General features: G+C 41.8%; 1 protein-coding gene across 2 annotated transcripts in view; it reads left to right on the plus strand.

Moving 5' to 3' along the window:
• Window positions 1-22,001, plus strand: part of SPMIP7 (sperm microtubule inner protein 7) — a 181,236-nt gene that overhangs the window by 19,352 nt on the left and 139,883 nt on the right. For both annotated transcript variants that reach the window (XM_070727169.1, XM_070727170.1), the window contains exon 2: window positions 3,405-4,014. In XM_070727169.1, the coding sequence (XP_070583270.1) occupies window positions 3,513-4,014 (502 nt within the window). In that variant the 5' untranslated portion in view covers window positions 3,405-3,512. The remainder of the gene's footprint in view (window positions 1-3,404; window positions 4,015-22,001) is intronic.

A 22,001-nucleotide genomic window follows, 5' to 3' on the forward strand; every position in this document is an offset into this window, starting at 1 on the left:
TCTTCCTCTCTCACACTCTCTTCCTCCCTCTCTCATCTCTTTCTTTCCTTCTCTCTCTTTCTCTATCTCTCCCCCTCTTGCTGTCGAGCGGCAAGCGAGCAGCCGGGCGGGCGGGCGAACGGGCAAGCGAGCAGCCGGGCGGGCGAACGGGCAAGCGGAGCGGCCGGCCGGCCGGGTGAACGGGCAAGCGAGCAGCCGGGCGGGCGGGCGAACGGGCAAGCGGAGCAGCCGGGCGGGCGAACGGGCAAGCGAGCAGCCGGGCGGGCGGGCGAACGGGCAAGCAGAGCGGCCGGGCGGGCGGGTGAACGGGCAAGCAGAGCGGCCGAGCGGGTGGGCGAACGGGCAAGCGGAGCGGCCGGGCGGGCGGGTGAACGGGCAAGCGTGCAGCCGGGCGGGCGGGTGAACGGGCAAGCGGCAAGCGATCTTGGGGTTTCCCCTTTGCCTGGGCGGCGGGAAGACGCAGGGAAGGTTCCTTCAGCCGCCCAACAGCTGATCTGCTCCGCAGCGCGGCAGCAGCGAGGAGCCGAAGATGGGGTTTCCCCGTTGCCTGGGCAACGGGGAAACCCCATCTTCGGCTCCTCGCTGCTGCCGCGCTGCGGAGCAGATCAGCGTTTGGGCGGCCGAAGGAACCTTCCCTGGGTCTTCCCCGCCGCCCACACGCAAACTCCACCATCTGCGCATGTGCGGCCATGAAAAAAAAGGGCGCGCATGCGCAGATGGTGTTTTACTTCCGCACCGCTATATCGCGAAAAATCGAGGTTCGCGAGGGGTCTTGGAACGGAACCCTCGCGAAACCCGAGGGATCACTGTATATCTAAAATTGTAAATACTGTATTTAAATACTGTATCTAAAATAAATACTGTGTGGGAAGGGTTTATAAACACTTAAAACAATAAAAATTTACCAAACAATTACAATATAAATACTTAAATAAGTACTATCAGTCGATAAATTCCCCATCGTGGATTTCACCTATCGCGGCCAGGTCTGGAACATAACACCAGCAATAGGTGAGGGACTACTGTACAGGCCAGTTAGCTTGACATCAGTTATAGTTAAAATGATGGAGACACTACTCAAGAAGAGGATAAATCAGTACCTAAAAAACAATAACTTATTGGACCCAAATCAGCATGGCTTTACTGAAGGCAAATCATGTCAGACTAATCTCATTGATTTCTTTGACTATGTCACAAAGGTGTTGGATCAAGGTGGTGCCGTGGATATTGCCTATCTGGACTTCAGCAAAGCCTTTGATACAGTTCCACATAAAGAGCTGATAGATAAATTAGTGAAGATTGGACTTAATCCCTGGATAGTTCAGTGGATTTCAAGCTGGCTGAAGCGTAGACATCAGAGAGTTATTGTTAATGGCGAGTATTCTGAGCAGAGCCTGGTTACAAGCGTTGTGCCACAAGGGTCTGTTCTGGGTCCTATTCTTTTTAATATGTTTGTGAGTGACATAGGGGAAGGTTTGGTAGGGAAGGTTTGCATATGACTCTAAAGTGTGCAATAGGGTTGATATTCCTGGAGGGGTCTGTAATATGGTAAATGATTTAGCTTTACTAGATAAATGGTCAAAGCAATGGAAACTGCAGCTTAATGTTTCCAAATGTAAAATAATGCACTTGGGGAAAAGGAATCCTCAATCTGAGTATTGCATTGGCAGTTCTGTGTTAGCAAAAACTTCAGAAGAGAAGGATTTAGGGGTAGTGATTTCTGATAGTCTCAAAATGGGTGAGCAGTGTGGTCAGGCAGTAGGAAAAGCAAGTAGGATGCTTGGCTCCATAGCTAGAGGTATAACAAGCAGGAAGAGGGAGAATGTGATCCCCTTATATAGAGCGCTGGTGAGACCACATTTGGAATACTGTGTTCAGTTCTGGAGACCTCACCTACAAAAAGATATTGACAAAATTGAACGGGTCCAAAGACAGGCTACAAGAATGGTGGAAGGTCTTAAGCATAAAACGTATCAGGAAAGACTTAATGAACTCATTCTGTATAGTCTGGAGGACAGAAGGAAAAGGGGGGGCATGATCGAAACATTTAAATATGTTAAAGGGTTAAATAAGGTTCAGGAAGGAAGTGTTTTTAATAGGAAAGTGAACACAAGAACAAGGGGACACAATCTGAAGTTAGTTGGGGGAAAGATCAAAAGCAACGTGAGGAAATATTATTTCACTGAAAGAGTAGTAGATCCTTGGAACAAACTTCCAGCAGACGTGGTTGGTAAATCCACAGTAACTGAATTTAAACATGCCTGGGATAAACATATATCCATCCTAAGATAAAATACAGGAAATAGTATAAGGGCAGACTAGATGGACCATGAGGTCTTTTTCTGCCGTCAGTCTTCTATGTTTCTAAGAAATGGAATATTATTTAATAAGGAATGGTATAAATGGTTGGAGGATAGGAATAAAAAATAAGAAAATACATAATAGAGATGACTTGGAAATTAGGAATATCAGCAATATGGTACTAAATATATAATGTATGCAGAATATGATAATGATATAACAAGAGTCAATTTTGGAGTGAGCGGTATATAAATAAATAAGAAACACAATATGTAAGAAGTAGAATTAGTAAAATAAGAATATATAAAGAAATAGAGAAAGGTAAAGATAATATGTAAATAAGAAGGGGGAGAAAATGTAAAATATGGATATATATACAGAATTATAAAATGGTAAATGTTTTTGTGTTTTCACTTATGTTTTAATTTTGTATTTATGTTCATTTTTTAAAAGCAATAATATTTTTAATTTATTTTTAAAAACTCTATCCTATACCATCCTATCCTACCCTATCCAAATATACAGGGTGTGTCCAAAAGTAATGCAATTATTTTTTAGAAAGTAATTTATTGAGCAGATTTGCACAAACAATTCTTCAAAATACTGTCCTTGGGCCTCTCCACATTTTTTCCAGCAATTCTGCCATGACCGGTATGCGCCCTGGAAGGCGTCTTCAGGGACCTCCCGCAAGGTCTTCATCTTTTTTGTCCATAGACGAGATCCAACCAGCTGTGACAAAGACCTTGCGAGAGGTCCCCGAAAACGCCTTCCATCATGGCAGAGTCAGTGGAAAAAATGTGTAGAGGCCCAAGGACAGTACTTTGAAGAATTTTAAGTGTTTGTGCAAATCTGTTCAATAAATTACTTTTTAAAAAATGCATTACTTTTGGACCACATCCTGTAGAAGTAGAATAAACAAATACTGTGATAATAAAAATCATTTGTGTGAAAGTGAAGTTTCTTCGCTTACACAGAAAAGAGCACTGCATATATTTTCATTATATGTTCACGTTCCACTGTCACTAAGCAACTGAGAATCTTTGTATATATGAAGCTTCATTCCTTTGATAAGTTGCCATTTCTTATTTATTTATTTATTTCAGCTACAGAAAGAAGCACTCCAGCACTACTTTTTAAAAACAATCGCTTTGCACTTGAGTCTATGGTTTTTGATTTTAATGAAAGTTATTAAGTCAAGTTAAAAATTAACCATGGCTTCTCAGGATACTGCAAGACATTTTCATCCTCTTTCATACTTAAGTCCAGTTGATTCACCTCATAAAATGCATGTAAACCAACACAAAGATCTGTTGAAAAGAATGTATATACCTTTTGTACGGGGACCTGAAGACAGGCATTTTTTTGCCAGTTTCAAAGAAAAGGATAGCAATGCTTTTCTAAAATCCAATCCTTCCCTTCCTCCTGAAGATAAAAGCTACCTTTTAGCACCGCATCGTGATGATGTGTCAATAATCAACACTGCTTCAGGATTTGTAAGCCCAGGTGGTAAAGTTGACCGACAAATCTTAGATAACAAAGCCTATGAACCCCTGCTAGATGGCAAAGATACACATTCTTCACAGCAGGCAACTGTATTTTGCAGAAGAAGCCAAGTTGGTGATAGAACAGCTCCACTGTTGAAAGAAATAAACTGCAACCAATGGTGGAATTCTAGAGCAATACCTGACGTTTCTGTGAGATCAAGACTTGGAGGTAAATATTATTGCAACTACCACTGTAACTGTCAGTATCTGTATGTGATTTTTTAAATATTGAATTATGTCAATTCTCAGAATTGCTTGGACAAGTCTCAGCAGTTCTTTTGTCACAGTATTTAAAAAGTGAGTTTGTATTTGCCTCCATCCTAGGGTTGAGAGAAAGTAATGGGACCATGGTCATCAGCTGCCTTTGCTGTCCAAGAAAAGGAGAGCAACTCACAGTCTCCCAATTTCTAGCCAATTCTCCAACAACATTGTTTGGTTTGATGAAAACCAGCAAGCTGAGATTGCAGTCAAGAACTGAAAGAACATGTAGAGTTCAATCAATTGTTCTACATGGAAATCCAAATTAATATATGCATTTCTAAATGTCTGAGCAGACTTTGTTTGAATTGATCTAGCAAAGGGAATCCACAACCTTTCTTTATTTACAAAATCTTAAGATTTCCCCCCCTTAATATTTAGCTGAAATCAGCTTTTCTGTTATATCCTGGGATGAAAAACAATAGGCAGTATTCTCTTTTTGTTACATAGAGTTGTTGGGGAGTTTTAGCTTCACTTTTTTTAATATTGTAGAGTTTTATCGTATCTATTTATATAAACAAATTCTTGTCATGATAATTGGTCAAAATACATAATTGTGCAACAATTTTCAAACCAGGCTATTTTTGAACTGAAATGGTATAACTTATAGAATGCACTCAATATCTATCCATGATTCCTAAAAGAATGAAATTTGGGAATGTTGTGATTGCTTCGGTGCTACTGGCTGCTGCTGCACTGCTAGGCTCCTGCTGCAGTCTCATGTTCTTCATTTTCAATATTCTGTGACAGTTTTTCAGCCAATCTTGCAATCCCTCATTCTTTCCCTAGCCAGCAGCAATGACATATTATCTGTCTGATGGGATGGGAAGGGAAGGGAAATACCCTTCCTAACTTATGTCTGCTCCCAACCCCCATGTACCATTCCTGACTGGCTTTGTAATTTACCTCCTGTGCATTTTTCCTGACCTGTGTCACTCCTTGCATGTCCTACCCAATCTGCACAGCATCTCTTGCATATCCCTAGGCCAAGGTTGAAATTCATCAGGTTCTGACAGGCTCTGGAGAACTGGTAGCAGAAATTTTGAATTCAGAGAACCAGCAAATACCACATCTGGCTGGCCCCAGAGTAGGATGGAAATTGAGATTTTGCAGTATCCTTCCTGTGCCAAACCCACAACCGATAGGGAAGAATATGAATTTCACCCCTACCTCAGGCACCAACCTATGCTGCCCTTGTCCACACTACCCCTCATAGAGCTGCTTAGTATTTCTGGCACGTACCAATGCATTCTTTTAACTCATGTGGCACCTCTCCCGTGTACTGTTCCTTATCTATACCACCTTGATCCCTTCTTCATAACAGCCACTTACCTTTTTACTGGCCTTCAACTTGCAAATTCCTGCTGGCTTTTCTATTGATTTTCTTCCTATAAGCTTCCTACAATGGGGGAGCTGGCAGAAATTCTTGGGAGGGAAGGAAAGAATCAATGACAGAATGATAAGGAGGGACAGATAGAGGGAAGAAGGAAAGAAATTGAAGGAAAGAATAGTTTTGATACTCTTTGCCAGCTTCCCACAAGGAAACCCAGTGAGGAAACCAGCCAGAAACGTTCCCACTACTTTTTTGCTATTCATGATCAATGACTCCATGAATAATGAATCCTTCTTGATAGAATTGCATTATACCCACATTTATCTAACCTGATTATACTCATGTATTTTACATAACCTCCTTGTTAGCAGGCTGGCTCTGTCCAATGACTGTCCCACTTGACTTACACTTGCTAGTCATGCTCGTGAAGGCAAAGCAGGGTCAGAATCTGGCCTTTTGCAGAGAAAATTTCCCAATCTCTGTGCTAAGTATTTGTTGTTCATATATTCACATTTGTATCATTTGCAGATTTGATAAGCATTTGATAAACATTCCTTCATTTCCTATCTATGCCACTAATAAAAAGAGTACAGGACTGGATTTTAAACTTTGGGTATGCCACTTCAGTTTGGTGAGGAGAAGTTAATAAGTTAATGTTTTGGAGCCAGTTGCCTATCTGCTTATCTGTTATGCCATCCAGTCCATACTTCACTGACTTACTAATAAGTATAGAGGATAGAGATAGTATACTCTATACTCTATATCTTTGTTTCCTAAAATAAAAGTTATATGTATTTTCACAAAGTGTTCAGGAAGTTACCCAATGAAAAAATAAAACAAAATTATTTTAGTAAAACTTTTTACAAGCTTGTGTTTGACTGACAATCATTTTTTCAAGTACATAAGGATTTATAGAAACATAGAAGATTGATGGCAGAAAAAGACCTCGTGGTCCATCTAGTCTGCCCTTATACTATTTCCTGTATTTTATCTTAGGATGGATATATCTTTATCCATGGCATGTTTACATTTATTGCATTATTATCTGGTTTTACTAGTTATTGATACCAGATTAGTTAGTTAACAGTTTCAGGAATGTCTTTGATGTTCTTTTTGAAAATAATTATAATATTTGTTCTCCTCTAATAATTTGCCATGAGATCTTATTTAAGCCATTTAGCTGTTATCAAAATAGTTATTTGATGTACCATGCCCCACTTTCAATTATCCATCTCCACCAAAAGAAAACAGGAAAATGAAAGAAGGTGTTTCCATCATAAATTATCTTTTTATTGATACCTCATTACTCATTGGAATACTTGCAGTTTTATTTTAACTTTCCTTCTAATAAGTATTACTCATTAAAATTCAAAAATATTTGGTTTTTCAATTAAGTATTCTGTCTAGATTGGTAGCAATGTCTGTGTACCATCCAAGATTTATCAAATGTAATATGTATCAGCAAGTTCAATCCAAAAGCTATAATGTAATTCATTTATCCTATTCATGTAAATAACTCAAAGCACTGTATATACATATTTCTTTTACGTATATGTCAGTTTCAAACTTCAGTCCTGCCCTTTCATCTCTGCTAATGTTCTACCAAGATTCTCTTGCTCATAAATTTTTTACTGTTCTAAGCTCTTTTGCTGTACTCTTCCTTGGTGATGTACCCTTTTTTCACATTCACTTTATTATATACAGTGGTACCTCTACCTAAGAATGCTTCTACTTAAGAGCTTTTTTAGATAAAAACTGGGTGTTCAAGATTTTTTTGCCTCTTCTTAAGAACCATTTTCTACTTAAGAACCCAAGCCCGGAAAAATTTCCCAGGAAATTTGAGAGCAGCGTGAAGGCCCGGCCAATTTCCTGCCATTCCCCCTTTAATCCTGGACATCTCAGGCTTTTCTGGGATGCCAAAGGAGCCTTTCAGTGGTACTTAAGGAGGCTTTGGCAGTCCAGAATGAACAAAGCATTTTCCTTTCTCTGGGCGCTTGGAGAGGGAATAAACCACTTTGCTTTGCTGATTGCCTCATGCTGCCTCCCATACACCCAGTGCGGGGTTGCCTCCCGGAGTGTCTGGGCACGGAAAGGCAAAAGAGCCCCAGCTGGATCAACTCAGCTTCAGCCAAACCGAAGAGTCACTACAGTGAAGGAAAGGCGCAGGCTACAAAGCGAGCGAGCGAGCGAGAGGAGAGGGGAGCCCTTCAGCATGGGAAGGAAGAGGAAGCAGGTAGCAACAGCAGCCGCCGCCTTTCGGTCAAAGGAGTGGGAGGTTCCCCACTCTTGCCCACCTGGGTTTCTCTCTGGCACAGTGTATGGGAGGCAGCCTTGCGCCTGGTGTATGGGAGGTGCGTGCTCCTCCTTGCTGCCTCAGAGTCCCTCTTTTTTTTTTAAGCCTTAAAGTTTTGGATTTTTTTGATTCCCCTCACCTCACCTTCCTTCGGCAACAACTGTCCTCCTCCTCTTCTTCTTCCACCTCCTCCCATTCAAATTCTGAGCTTTTATTTCTTTCCTAATTGGTTTGCACGCATTATTTGCTTTTACATTGATTCCTATGGGAAAAATTGCTTCTACTTACAAACTTTTCTACTTAAGAACCTGGTCATGGAACAAATTAAGTTCTTAAGTAGAGGTACTACTGTATATTCTTTTGGGGGGTTGGATGATATGTTGTTATGTTGCACTTTCAGTTCAGAGGCCAGAGCAACAGCTACAGCTCCTGGCTGGGACCTGAGGCCTAGTGAGAGAAGGAGGAGAGAAAGGTAGTGCTTTTTAGCCATTTTCTATTTCTTGAATTTAAAGAGCTTGGGCAGATATTGTTGGCTGGAAAGAAGGAGTAAGGTAAGATAGGGACAATTTTATTGGCAGTTTGAATTCAAGTTTTCTAACTCAAAAAGTGGAAACAGCAACCAGAGGGACTGCAATACTAGACCTAATTTTAACAAACAGGGAAGAAATGATTGAGAGAATAGAAGGAGAAGGGACGCTAGGTGAGAGTGACCATACCATCCTAAAATTCAACATTGTGCAATCACTAACTACAACACCCAACTCGACTACAGTTCCAGACTTCAGAAAAGCAGACTTTAACAAGCTCAGAGCGAACCTGAAGAATAAATCCTGGAAGGAACTTCTTAAGAGTAAATCCACACAGGATGCCTGGGAAGCCCTAAAAAACACTATCATTGAGGCCCAAAACAATTCAATCCCCATGAAAAAGAAAAGCAGAAAAACTAAAATGAAACCAGCATGGCTAAACAAGAACCTCACAGACAACATAAAAGAAAAAAAAGCCAAATACAACAAATGGAAAGAAGGACTCATAACCAAGATGGAATATCAGCAAACAGCCAGAACCTGCAAGCAAAACATAAGAACAGGAAAAGCTCAACACGAACAGCAATCGCAATGAAAATTAACGACAACAGTAAAAGCTTCTTCCACCACATAAACAACAAGAAAAAAATCAAGGAAACAGTCACCATACTAAAAAACAAAGATGGTAACGAAATCACCAACAACAGAGACAAAGCACAGCTGCTCAATACCTACTTTACATCAGTCTTCACACATAAAGGAATTACCAACCAACCAACCTACAACCTAACTGCAAATAACAGCCCCGGAACCAAACTCAACACAGACAAAGCTACCATTAGGGACTACTTGAGGGAGCTTAATGAGTACAAATCACCGGGACCTGACAGACTCCACCCCAGAGTCCTAAAAGAACTGGCAGACACCATAGCGGAACCTCTTCTCCTCATCTACCAAAAATCTTGGGCCACTGGAGACCTACCAGAAGACTGGAAACGAGCGGACGTAGTTCCCATCCATAAAAGGGGAAAAAGACGGATCCAAGCAACTACAGACCTATTAGCCTGACTTCAATACCTGGAAAAATACTGGAGAAAATAATAAAAAAACAGCTTTGCCACTACCTGGAAACAAACAAGATAATATCCAACAGCCAACATGGGTTTGTCAGAAACAAATCATGCCAAACCAATCTCATATGCTTTTTCAACACCATAACCAAATCAGTAGACCAGCGCAACACAGTGGACCTTATATACTTAGACTTCAGCAAAGCTTTTGACAAAGTCGACCACCATCTCCTAATCAACAAATTAGAAAAAAGCTGAGTAGACTACAACACATGCAGATGGATCAATAGCTGGCTGACCAACCGCACCCAACGAGTTGTCCTCAGCGGTTCCAAATCCACATGGAATAACATAGGCAGTGGGGTACCACAGGGTTCAGTCCTGGGCCCTGTTCTCTTCAACATTTTCATCAACAACTTGGACGAGGGAATAGAAGGGCAACTGATCAAATTCGCAGACGACACCAAGCTGGGGGGGCTAGCCAATACCCTAGAAGATAGGCTCAAATTACAGAAAGACCTAGACAGACTAACACAGTGGGCCCACAGTGGGCCCACACTCGACAAGAGCAAAGTCCTTCACCTAGGCAGAAAAAACCCTGGACACACATACAACCTGGGAGAAACCCCTCTTAGCAGTAGTGACTGCGAAAGAGACCTCGGAGTTTTGGTGGACAATCAACTAAACATGAGCCAACAATGTGCAGCAGCAGCTAAAAAAGCCAACACAATCCCAAGCTGCATCAATAGGGGAATACACTCCAAGACCAGGGAAGTCTTAATACCACTCTACTACGCCCTGGTCCGACCACACCTGGAGTACTGTATTCAGTTCTGGTCACCACACTTCAAAAGAGACATTGAAACTCTGGATAAGGTGCAAAAAAGAGCAACCAAGATGATTAAGGGATTGGAAACCAAGACTTACAAAGAGATTGAGGGAACTGGGCATGGATAGCCTAGAGAAAAGGAGGGCCAGAGCGGACATGATAGCAGTGTACAAGTATACGAGGGGATGTCACAGAGTGGAGGGGATCACTTTATTCTTCAGGGCACCAGAGGGCCGGACGAGGAACAACGGCTGGAAGCTGACCAAGGAGAGATTAATAATGGAGATAAGGAGGAACTTCCTGTTGGTCAGAGCGATCAACCAATGGAACAACCTACCAACGGACGTTGTGAACTCCAACACTCTGGACATTTTTAAGAGAAGATTGAACTGCCACTTGACTGGTGTACTATAGGATTCCTGCTTGGGCAGGGGGCTGAACTCGATGGCCTTCATGGTCCCTTTCAACTCTAACAATAAACAAACAAACAAACAAACACAGACCAGTCACAGATTAGGCTAGGGAGGAACTAGACTGGGAAGGATAAAAAAGGAGGGGAAAAGCCATTTTAATTGCACTTTCAGTTCAGAGGCCAGAGCAACAGCTTCTGGCTGAGACCTGAGACAGAGGAGAGAAAGATAGTGGGCCGCATGCCTAGCGGCGCGCAAACCATATAACTACAAACCAAAACTGGCAGAAGTTTGGTAGCGACAGAGTTTGTTGATTTTCTTGGTAAGTACTTGTTCAATAAATAGTTGATATGTCTGGCTTGGTGCAGTGTAACACTTGTTTGGCTGTTGTGTTCTGTAGTACCTTGTGGAACTTGGGGTGCTGCCTTTGCATAAGGACATCTAATTTATATGGTGAGACCTCTAGATTGCAGTCCTTAGTTTGTAGCCTGCAGTTGGAAGTGGAAAGATTGTCCCAGGCACGTGCTGTAATCCAGCCACATGCTGTAATGCAGACCCCAAGGAGGAGGGCTGGGTGGACAACTGTCGGTTCAGGAAGATTACATGCAATGGAACACAAACATAGCAATTTTGGTTTCCCTGTATCTAATTCCTATAATGTTCTTGCGGACTTAAATGGTAAGGATGTTGCAGATATTAGTGAGGCTCCTTAAGCAGAAGATGAAAGGATGTTACAAGGGGAAGTTATTTATTATTTATTTATCTATCTATCTATCTATCTATCTATCTATCTATCTATTTATTTATTTATTAGATTTGTATGTCACCCCTCTCCGTAGACTCGGGGCGACTTAGGAAGTTTTTGTAAGTGAGGTGCATAATATTACCAAACCATCAGGTGCAGTTAGTAGAAGTAAAAAGATGCATTTTCTTGTGGGTGACTTGATTGTTAGAGGTGTTGATTTGGGGCAGAGTAAGGATGTGGTGAAGCTGATGAGGTGTTTCTCAGAGGCCACTGCCAGCAGGGACAGGAGGCGGATTACAAATATTGTGAAAGCTGTAAAGGTAATAACGTTGATGTGGTGGTGCATCTTGGCACAAATAATTTGTCCCAGAGAAATGTTAATATAGTAAAAAGAGATTTCTAATATCTTACCGTGGAGCTGGGCAGAATAACTGATTCAGTGACTTTCTCCGAGGTGTTACTGGTTTGTGGTCAGGAGGATAAAACAACTTGTATTGCAGAGTTTAATGTGTGGTTAAGGCAGTGGTGTAAAGCTGAAGGTTTTGGCTATGTAAGTCATGATGTCAGTAGGTGGTCTAATAGGGAATTGTTTAAGAGGGAGGGTTTGCATTCATCATACAGAGGTACCCAGGTGTTCAATGAGGAGTTCAGAACTTTTTGGACAGGCATTTAAACTAGGTAAAGGGGACAGAGATGTAACTGATGTGGATGATTTCTGTCCCTGACCAATGAGGATAAATCAGTTTGTTGAAGTTTATAAAAAGGGGGCTGTAAATAAAATAGATGTAGTAGTTGATGATAAGGGGCAAACACATAATGATAATAATGTTCTTCGTGTAATGTGCACGAATGCTCAAAGCTTGAGCAACAAGTTCTGTGAGTTAATGGCCATAATATTTGTTCTGTTCTCCGGCTAAGGCCCCAGTTAATTGAAAATTGCTGAATGCAGAGATTTATAAAAACAAAACGTCATATTTATTCTTCTTCCGTCTGTTACAACTGCATCATTTTGGTATGCAGTCTCTTTTATTTCATTATTTAGTAATTAAGGCAGTGTAAATAGCTTCAAAAACATTCCTCCATTCATCTTAAAATTTATGGCTAGGCAGCATTAGCCCAGGGTAATAAAACTGCAATTAAAAACAGATAAAACACAGCTTACTTTCAGAGCTGCAGAAAGACACCTCCATATTGATTCATAGCAGATTGAAAACTCCGCCCTCCTCTACTGACCCCCAGATGTGATGAATTAATTACTTAATTAATTAACCTGTTCCTCTCCCAATATTTCTTCCCTGACGCTTGTTCCCTTCATCTCTGTAAGCGTCTGAAAGAAGGATTTACCCATCTGAAATCTGTTTCTCCTTCACTTGAATCTGAACTCAGGAACGTCCTGTGGATTGTCTCCTCCTTCTTCCTCTGCCTGTAAATCAGGCCCTGCCACTAATTCATAAACACTCTATGAATCAGAATCTGCAAAATCTTCAAACTGAACAGGAGTATACACAACACCATCCCTCTCCTCAGGGCACCTCCCCTCCCCTGGGGGATAATTAGGGTTGGGTTTGTCAGGAAAATGATCATGAAAGTCAAAAAGTAATTCAGGAGTGTGAAAGTCCTGAGAATCCATCCACAGTGTTATCGGGCCCACCCCTGACCATTCCACCAGGTATTGGAAATGGTTGGCGAGCCAATGAGAATCTCGGATGCCAGTAATGCCCAGGTTACGTAGTGGAACTAGAAGTTTGGGTGCAGGGAGGGGAGGAGCAGGAATGACCGGAGCAGGAACTGGGGGGCGAAGTGGAGAGTCAGGTGACACTGGAAGCAATAGCGAGCAATGAAAAACGGGATGCACATGCATGGAAGGAGGTATGGTCAAATGGTATGTGACTGGATTGATGACCATTTCAATGTGAAGAGGGCCAATGAAACGTTGGTGCAGCTTGCGGTGAGGTTCAGAAGAGAGATATTTGGTAGAAAGCCAAACTTTATCACCAACGGTCAATGGGGGCGTGTTTTTGCAGGAATGGTCCGCAAAACGTTTGTAGTCTTCTTTGGCTTTAGTTAAGGAACGTTAGATGAGTTGGTGAACGGCATGTAACTCATTGAGAAAATCACCAGTAAGTGGAACTGGAGAATCAGAAGGAGTGAGCGGAAACAATTGGGGATGAAACCCATAATTGGTGCAAAACAGTGTGATTTGGGTGGAGGTATGGTCAGAGTTATTAAAGGCAAACTCAGCTACAGGAATATATTTGGCCCAATCATTTTATCTATCGTGAACAAAACAATGGAGGTATTATTGCAGGATGCCAATAACTTTTTTGGAGCCCCCGTCAGTTTGGGGGTGATGGATGGACGCCAAGGAAATTTTGACTTTGAGAGCAGTCATGAGTTCTTTCCAAAACTGGATGATGAATTGGGGACCGCGATTGGAGATGATAGCGTCAGGTAAGCAGAGACACAGGTAAACAGATGAAGTCCATGGTTGCAATAATCCCGGAGGGGGTCTGGAGGTGGCCTTGGATTGGCGACAACGGATGCAGGAGTTAACGTAGGCACTGACATCATGGTGGAGTCTGGGCCACCAAAAGGTGCGAGAGATGAGGCGTAGGGTTTTGAAGAGGCCAAAGTGGCCAGCCGCTGGATTATCGTGGCACTGGTTGATGAGACCTCAGAGTGGACCTATGGGAACGTAGAGCAGGTCACGGTAGTAGAGCAAGTCAGTGACGGTCCATGGAGAATCAGGTTCTAGGTCTCACTTTCTTTGGGTGACAAAGGGGTCCTAGCGTTGTGCTTCCCGAATTCGTTTTCGAAGATCTACTGCATCATGGGCAGCTGCAATCAATGTGAGAGGCAGAATGGTACGAAGCGGCACAGGTTCTTGGGTTTGGGTGTATTTAGCTGTGCAAGACAATGCATCGGCATGTTTGTTGTCCAACTTGGAAATGTAGGTAATGCGGAAGTCGAATCTGGCGAAGAAAAAGAGCCATCGGATTTGTCTCTGACTCAACTTCCTGGCAGTTTGGAGAAATTCCAAGTTTTTGTGCTCAATTCTGACCTGTACTTGGTGACGGGCTCCTTCCAAGTGATGTTGCCAGGTCTCAAAAGCAGTCTTGATGGCTAAAAGTTCTTTTTCCCAAATGGTAAAGTTGCGTTCCGCAGGTGTTAATTTCCTAGAATAATAGGCACAGGGAAAAAAAGGTCCATCATCTTGGCGTTGTTGGAGAAGTACAGCCCTGACCCAACGTCTGAGGCATCAGCTTGTACGATAAATGGACGGGTGGGTATCAGCATATTGGAGAATAGGTTCTTGCATGAAAGCTTTTTTGAGGTTGAGATAAGCTTGTTGTTCTGTGGTGCACCATTGAAATGGAACTGCTTTCTGGAGAAGGTGGGTGAGGGGCGCTGTCAAGGTGGTGAAGTTGGGATTGAAGGTGCAGTAGTAGTTGACAAATCCCAAAAATCGTTGGACATCTTTGGCTCGAGCTGGAGGTTGCCAAATTTACAAGGCATTGAGTTTTCCAGGGTCCATGGCAATCCTTGTGGGGAGATGACATGGCCTAAGAAGTCGATGGAAGTTTGGAAAAATTGTCATTTTTCTAACTTGGCGTAAAGGTGATGTTGTCGGAGGCGGTGGAGTACTTGTTGTAAGTGATGTACATGGGTTTCTTTAGAACAGCAGTCCCCAAACTAAGGCCCGTGGGCCACAAACGGTCTGCTGAGGCCATTTATCTGGCCCGCGGGTCTTTTCCAAGGCCGCACTGGGGAGCTGGGCATTGGAGCTGGGGCAGGGAGCAGCAAGGAAAGTGTGGGGAAGCCTTGCACCAGCGAAGGTTCATGCGCGCCTGCATGTGCAAGCTCCCCGTTCCACTGTCAGCCCATCATGCACCTGGGGTGGGGGTGGGGAGGCTGAGCACTCCGCCGCGAACTTCAAAGAGGCTCGGCACTGGCCCATCCACAGTCGGTGCCAGGGACAGCAGTGGCTCCCTCTCCTTCCCCACCGCCTGTGTCTATCGCTGGCGCCTCCCGCCAAGGTGGGGATTGCGCCCGGAGGAGGCGATGAGTCCCTTTGCCCGCTCGCTGAGGCACCTCCGCATCCAAAGCTGGAGCAACATGGCGAGAACGTCCCCCTGGTTTCATCTCACCCGAGTTGAAGGCCTGCCAAAAGCTGAGCCGGGCGCAACACACACACACACACACACACACACACACACACACTTCCTCCTCTTTGAGTTGCTGGTTCCCGCTTGCTGAATGGGATTGAATGGGAGTCCAAGGCCGGAGGGTGGAGGCTTGTCGGGCGTGTCCTCCACAAGGAGAGAAGAGGGAGGATGAAAGAGGGAAAAGAGAGAGAAAGAAGTGGAGAGAAAGAAAGAAAAGGGAAAGAGAAGGGAAAAAGAAGGAGGGAAAGAGAAGTGGAGAGGAAGGAAGGAGGGAGGGAAGGAAGGAAGGGGGAGAAAGGGAGGGAGGGAAGAAGAGAGATAGCAAGAGAGAGAGTGAGAAAGAGAGCGAGAGAGAAAGAGCATGAGCGCGAGAGAAAGAAAGCAGAGAGTGAGAGAAAGAGAGAGAGAAAGTAAGAGAGAGAAAGAACAAGAGAAAGAGAGAGAAAGAAAGCAAGGGAGAGAGAAAAAGAATGAGTGAGAGAAAGAAAGCAACAGAGACAGAGAGAAAAGGAGGAAGGAAGGACGGAGGGAAGGAAGGAGAAATGAAGGGAAAAGGAAGGAAGGAAAGAAGAATAAATGAATGGAAGGACAGAGGAAGGAAGGACTTTTGGGGGCGGGTGTAAATTTTTTTAAATTTTTCTCTCAACATACATTCAAACAATACAGTGTACCATCTAATTTTCCATGAATAAAATGCAATATTTTGTTAGTAACTAATATCAATGATCAAAAAAGTTGCAGAAGTTTTTTTTTTCTAATGTTGTCATCCAGGTACATACAGTACTTTTCTTTTAATTAAATTCCCTCCTTAATGTTCCTTCAAATAGTACAACACCAATTATATTTCTAATTTATTAACCATTATGCCAAACTACTTCCTTCTTTCTTTATACATTTTTCTATAAACCAAAAAAAACCCTTGTATAGCCAATTAGATGATAACAAAAGAAAAACAAAACATAAACATATATGAATTTCAGACTTCTTCCCCCCCTCTAAATAGTACGTTCCCATTTTGTTTTTTATTTTAAAATAAGGTATGTACATTGTGCATAGGGATTTGTTCATAGTTTTTTTAATAGTCCGGCCCTCCAACAGTCCAAGGGCCATTGAACTGGCCCCCTGTGTAAAAGGTTTGGGGGGCCCTGCTTTAGAAGGAGAGCATATCAAAATGTCATCAGTGTAAATGACCATGAAGTGGTCAATAAAGTCCTTTAAAAATCTCATTAATAAAATGTTGGAATACTGCTGGTACATTGGTAAGTCCAAAGGGCATGACAGTGAATTCAAAATGGCTGTAGCGGGTACTGAAGGCAGTCTTCCATTTATCGTTGTGCGGTTGTAGGTGCCTCGCAAGTCAATTTTGGTGAAAATGGTTGCTGTATGAAAGCGGTCCATGAGTTCAGAGATTAAAGGTTGAGGATAGCGGTTACGAATGGTAATGGAGTTGAGTTTACGATAATCACAGCAGAGTCGGAGGTCTCCGGTTTTGTTTTTTACAAAAAGTACTGGGGTGGAGAGTGGTGAAGAGGAGGGTTGGATGAAACCTCTGGCTAGGTTCCTGTTAAGAAAGTCTTTTAATGTGGCTGATTTGGGTTGAGACATTGCAATAGTGGCGTCCACCAGGAAGTTTGGCATTGGGTAAGAGATCAATGGCACAGTCATAAGGTCGGTGGGGGGAGGGACTGGTCTGCTTCTTTTTCATCGAAAACGGCGAAGTCGGAAAAATCTGGTGGTAGGGTGCCGGCAAGCTGGGCAAAAAGTCGAGTAGTAAACAGTGGACGGATGTATTTGTATTTATTAGATTTGTATGCCGCCCCTCTCCGAAGACTCGGGGCGGCTAACAACAATATAAAAAGACAATGGAAACAAATCTAATATTAAAAAACAATCTAAAAAACCCCAATTTAAAGAACCACTCATACATACAAGCATACCATGTATAAATTCTATAATGTGGTCGACACATTGTAGACTAGGAAAAGAAGTACGGTTTTGGGACCACATGATGTGGGGATCATGGGTTCTGAGCCATGCTAAGCCAAGGACCATAGGAAATAGGAAGCCTATACTTGATCTTAGCCAAAAGGCCGAGAAGCGATGTTGGAATACTGCTGGTGCATTGTTAATTTTGAGATATGAAAGTTTCATAATTTTGAGATATGAAAGGTAAATGGCTAAGGGAATGGATTAAATTAGAAAATAAAAGATTATTGGCACTAGAAGGGCATGATTTGATGATAGGGTGGCATGCCTTTCTATGGGACAAAAAAAGATAATACCCATAAATATTTTAGACAGCATATTATTAGAAACTCAATATATGAGGTATGGACCAGAATCAAAAGAACACATTATCCACAAATCCCAAAATGGTTTTCTAGTATGGAGGCGATGATGCATCCAACACAAAAGACTTAAATAAAATGCTTAATTATTATCAGTTACTAGATGGAAGTGATGAATTGAATACAAGGGAGCAATTAGAAAAAAGTGGGATAATAATGGACTGGTGGCCATACAATTTGATAAAATCAAGATATCAGGAGGAAAAAAGAAACGGGATACAAAAAAGAGAAATAGAATTAGATAAAATAATTTTAAACCAGGATAAGAAAATGATTTCTAAAATTTACAAGTACTTGCTAAACTATAAAATGGAGGATTATATAGTTAAAAACAATATACATACCATGTTTCCCCGATAGTAAGACCCCCCCGATTGTAAGACATATGGGGGGTTTCAGGGGGGTTGGCTAATATAAGCCATACCCCGAAAGTAAGACATATGTCTTACTTTCGGGGAAACACGGGGGTATTGCCGGGGGGGGCCCCGATGATGTCGCTTCCAAGCTCCCCACGCGCCCCTCGCCTTCGCTCGCCGCGGCACCTCCGCCTCTTCCCCTGCCGAGGCTCAGCTGCAAGCGGCCAGCGAGGGGGGGAGGAGGGGGGGAAGGAGCGGGTTAGCCAGGGGCGCGCGGGCGGCAAACAGAATCCCCCCTTTCCAGCGCTGGGCAGTCGACACTTACTCCATCCCTTCCACTGCCTCTCGCCAACTTGCTTCTCTCCACCAGCCGCGGCCGCTCTCCGCCCTGGCCCCTGCAGCGCTCGCCTTCCCCGCGCGGCCGCCTCCGAGAGAGAGAGGGACGGGCGCTCGGCGAGCGGGCGGGTCCTAGTGCCGCTCGGTTCTTCGCCCTCCTTTTCGGGGCGCTGGTTCATTTCCTGCGCGCGCCAGCCAACGTCAGCCTCGAAGCAAACGATGACAAAAACAAACTGCCTACCGAGCGGGCTGAGAGAAGGAGCCCTTTTCTCCCTCCAGCTTTTGAAGCGCCTCGTCTCCTGTCCCCCACCTTTCTTGCGAAAAACAATAAACTACATCCCCCAGAATGGCCCGCGTTGCCGGCAGTGACATATTTTCATTGCGACAGGGGAAGAGGCGGTGGCGCCGCCCACATCACATCACGCGGGGAAGAAGAATTGGGGGCTCCCTGCAAGATGAGCAGCCAGAATCAGCACAGCCGAAAGGTGAGTGGCGCGGTCAGGCGCCCTCCTTCGCCCGCCTCCTTTCCGGCAGCTCCCCACGCCCGAAGACGAGCCGGCCCCGGTGCCCGGGACAATATAAGACATACCCCCAAAGTAAGACACAGTGGGGCTTTTGGGGGTTAAAAAAAAGTAAGACACTGCCTTACTATCGGGGAAACACAGTAGTTGGTGTAGAAATTTTGGCTACAGTGTAAATTTAGATAAATGGGACATAATTTGGACTAAAAACTATAAACTAACAAAATCAACAGCATTTAGAGAAAACCTGTACAAAATGTACTATAGATGGCATCTCTCCCCGGCAAGACTAGCACAAATGTATACCGGGATAAATCCTCAATGTTGGAGATTCAAGGAACATATGGGGACTTATTATCATATTTGGTGGACCTGCCCAATAATTAAAAATTTCTGGATCAAAATACAAAAGCGGATAACGGATATGTTACAAATTAAAATAAACAGAATACCTGAAGCGTTCCTTCTTGGAATTATAGATCCAAAAATAAATAAAAACAAATAGTATTTAATAGTACATATATTGACCGCAACTAGAATGGCAATAGCCCAATGCTGGAAGCAACCCAATCCTCCTGAAGATGCACTAATACTTAAAAAAAAATTGGACTATGCAGAATCTGATGCTTTAACTCTTAAATTAAAAAACAAGGAAGACTCCGATTATTATAAAACATGGAATTATTTTTATGATTGGTTTAAAAGAAGAAATAAAAGTTTAAATTAAAATATAACAATAGCAATACCTTTTTTCCTTTTTTCAATATAATAGATTAAATATGATATATATACAGTGCTTGTTAAAATAAAATTTGTATGAAATTAAATTAATCAAGTAGGAGTGTACGAAAGCGGCTAAGAAAATAACAACAAAAAAGACATTGATAACCAAAAGAAATAACAGTATATACCGATTGTATCTTTCACCAGAAAATAATTTGATATCAGAAAAGACTGTTTATTTTTTCCTCCTCACAAGAGAATACAAATGATATATATTATGTTGTTTGTTTATTGTCATAGTTAACATTGTTTATTGTATTTAAATAATTAATCTATTATTATAATTATTATTACTTATGTTTGTATGTGTTTTGTTTTGTTTTGTTTTGAATTGTATCTTTTTCTTTTTTTCTTTGTTATGTTTTGTAAATGTGTAGATGTATATATATTTTAAATTAATAATTTTTTTCTTAAAAAAAGAAAGAAAAGTTTTTACAGGGCACAAAGTGTGACTTCGGTGACAACAACAACCCGAAAGCAAACAGGTACCCCAACTCCAACTCCAACCGCTATGCCCAAAGTATCTCCAACATCATCTCCATTACAACAAAGGACAATTACAACAATGTTAGCCAAGGAAAAAGAAAAGGAGAAAGAAAAGGCACCTATAGAACTAAACCTTCAGTCTATTCAAGACACATTAGCAGGCATCCAAGATTTCATGCAGAAGACACAAACTCAGACAAAAACTCAACTTGAAACTAACAAAGAAGAAGTGAAAAAATACCTGGAAGAAATGAAGCAAGAGATGAAAGAGATGAAAAATGAGATGGGTACGTTGAAAGTTGAGATCAAAAAAGAGATCGGCGGACTCAAAACCGAAATAGCAGAAGTAAAAGGGAGCATGACTGAAATGGACGGGAACATGAAAGTTATACAACAAAATCTACAAGAAAGTGAAAAAACAGAAGAAAAAATTCAAGATATGGGACAAGAGGTAGAAGAATACGAAGATCACAATTACGTAGCTTGCAGAGGCTTCGACATAGCAATTACCAACCTCGAACTCCAATCAGCATCACATGGCCTGAGATTTCAAAATATTGAAGAAGAAAGATGAAGATTTATCGGCAAAAATGGTGAAAGTAATAGGAGAAATTTTACAAGCTGATCCAGGAGAATTGATTAGAGAAATAGACAAAATGTACAGAGTCCAAACTGGATATGTAAGACGCCACAACTTACCAAGAGAAGTACCCATTATGTTTGCAAGGAGAATAATTAAAGATGATATACCGAGACAGGCAAGAAATCAGATCTTTAAATGCAATGGAAAAGAAATTACAATTTTGAAGCAAGTTCCTAAGAGGGTAAGAGAAAGTCAAAGAGAATATTACTTCCTTACAAGTGTTTTAATCAAAAAGAATATTGTCTTCAGATGGTTGGTAGCAGAAGGCCTTACCTTAACCTGGCAAGGAATGAAAATGAAGATAGAAAGCGTGGACCAAGCAAGATCCTTCTTTGCACAAAGTGGGTTAGACAAGATTGATCAATTTCAGATAGAACTTAAGAGCAAATATGAAGCAAGGAGGGGCACCGGCAGAGAAGGGGGAGAAACACAGGTAGTAAAGAAGAAACAACCACAGGTTTCACAAGCACTAGTCTTAGATACGAGACTTTGAGAACCGAAAGAAACCAAAAAATACTACAAATAAAGATGACTCATGATTTGAAAATTTTTTCAGTTAACGTCAATGGATTAAATAATCCAAAGAAAATAAATCAAATATTAACTAAACTTAAGAAACAAAAGGCACAAATAAATATTTTACAAGAAGTTCATATTAAAAAATCAAAAATAAGTTTTCTTAATAACCCAAAACTAGGCAAACTATATACTAGCCTGGCAAATCAAAAGAAAAGAGGAGTTGCAATGTACATTGATGAATCAATTGAATCCAAACAAATGTATAATGATGGTGAAGGCAGGATTTTAATGGTACAATTAGAGTTACAAACAAAATCTCTTGTAATTGTTTCAATTTATGCACCAAATGACAACAAAAAACAATTTTATAAAGAATTACATGAAAAAATAAATGAATTATCAATAGAAAATATGATAATAATAGGAGATTTTAATGCAATCTCAGATGACCAAATACATTATACAGGGAAAAGAAAAGAAAAGAAAAAAAAAGGTAATTTTACCTGGGACATTCTGGAAAATGTGCACAGAAT

This window comes from Erythrolamprus reginae, chromosome Z (genome assembly GCF_031021105.1).
Source record: "Erythrolamprus reginae isolate rEryReg1 chromosome Z, rEryReg1.hap1, whole genome shotgun sequence".
Lineage (NCBI taxonomy): Eukaryota > Metazoa > Chordata > Lepidosauria > Squamata > Dipsadidae > Erythrolamprus > Erythrolamprus reginae.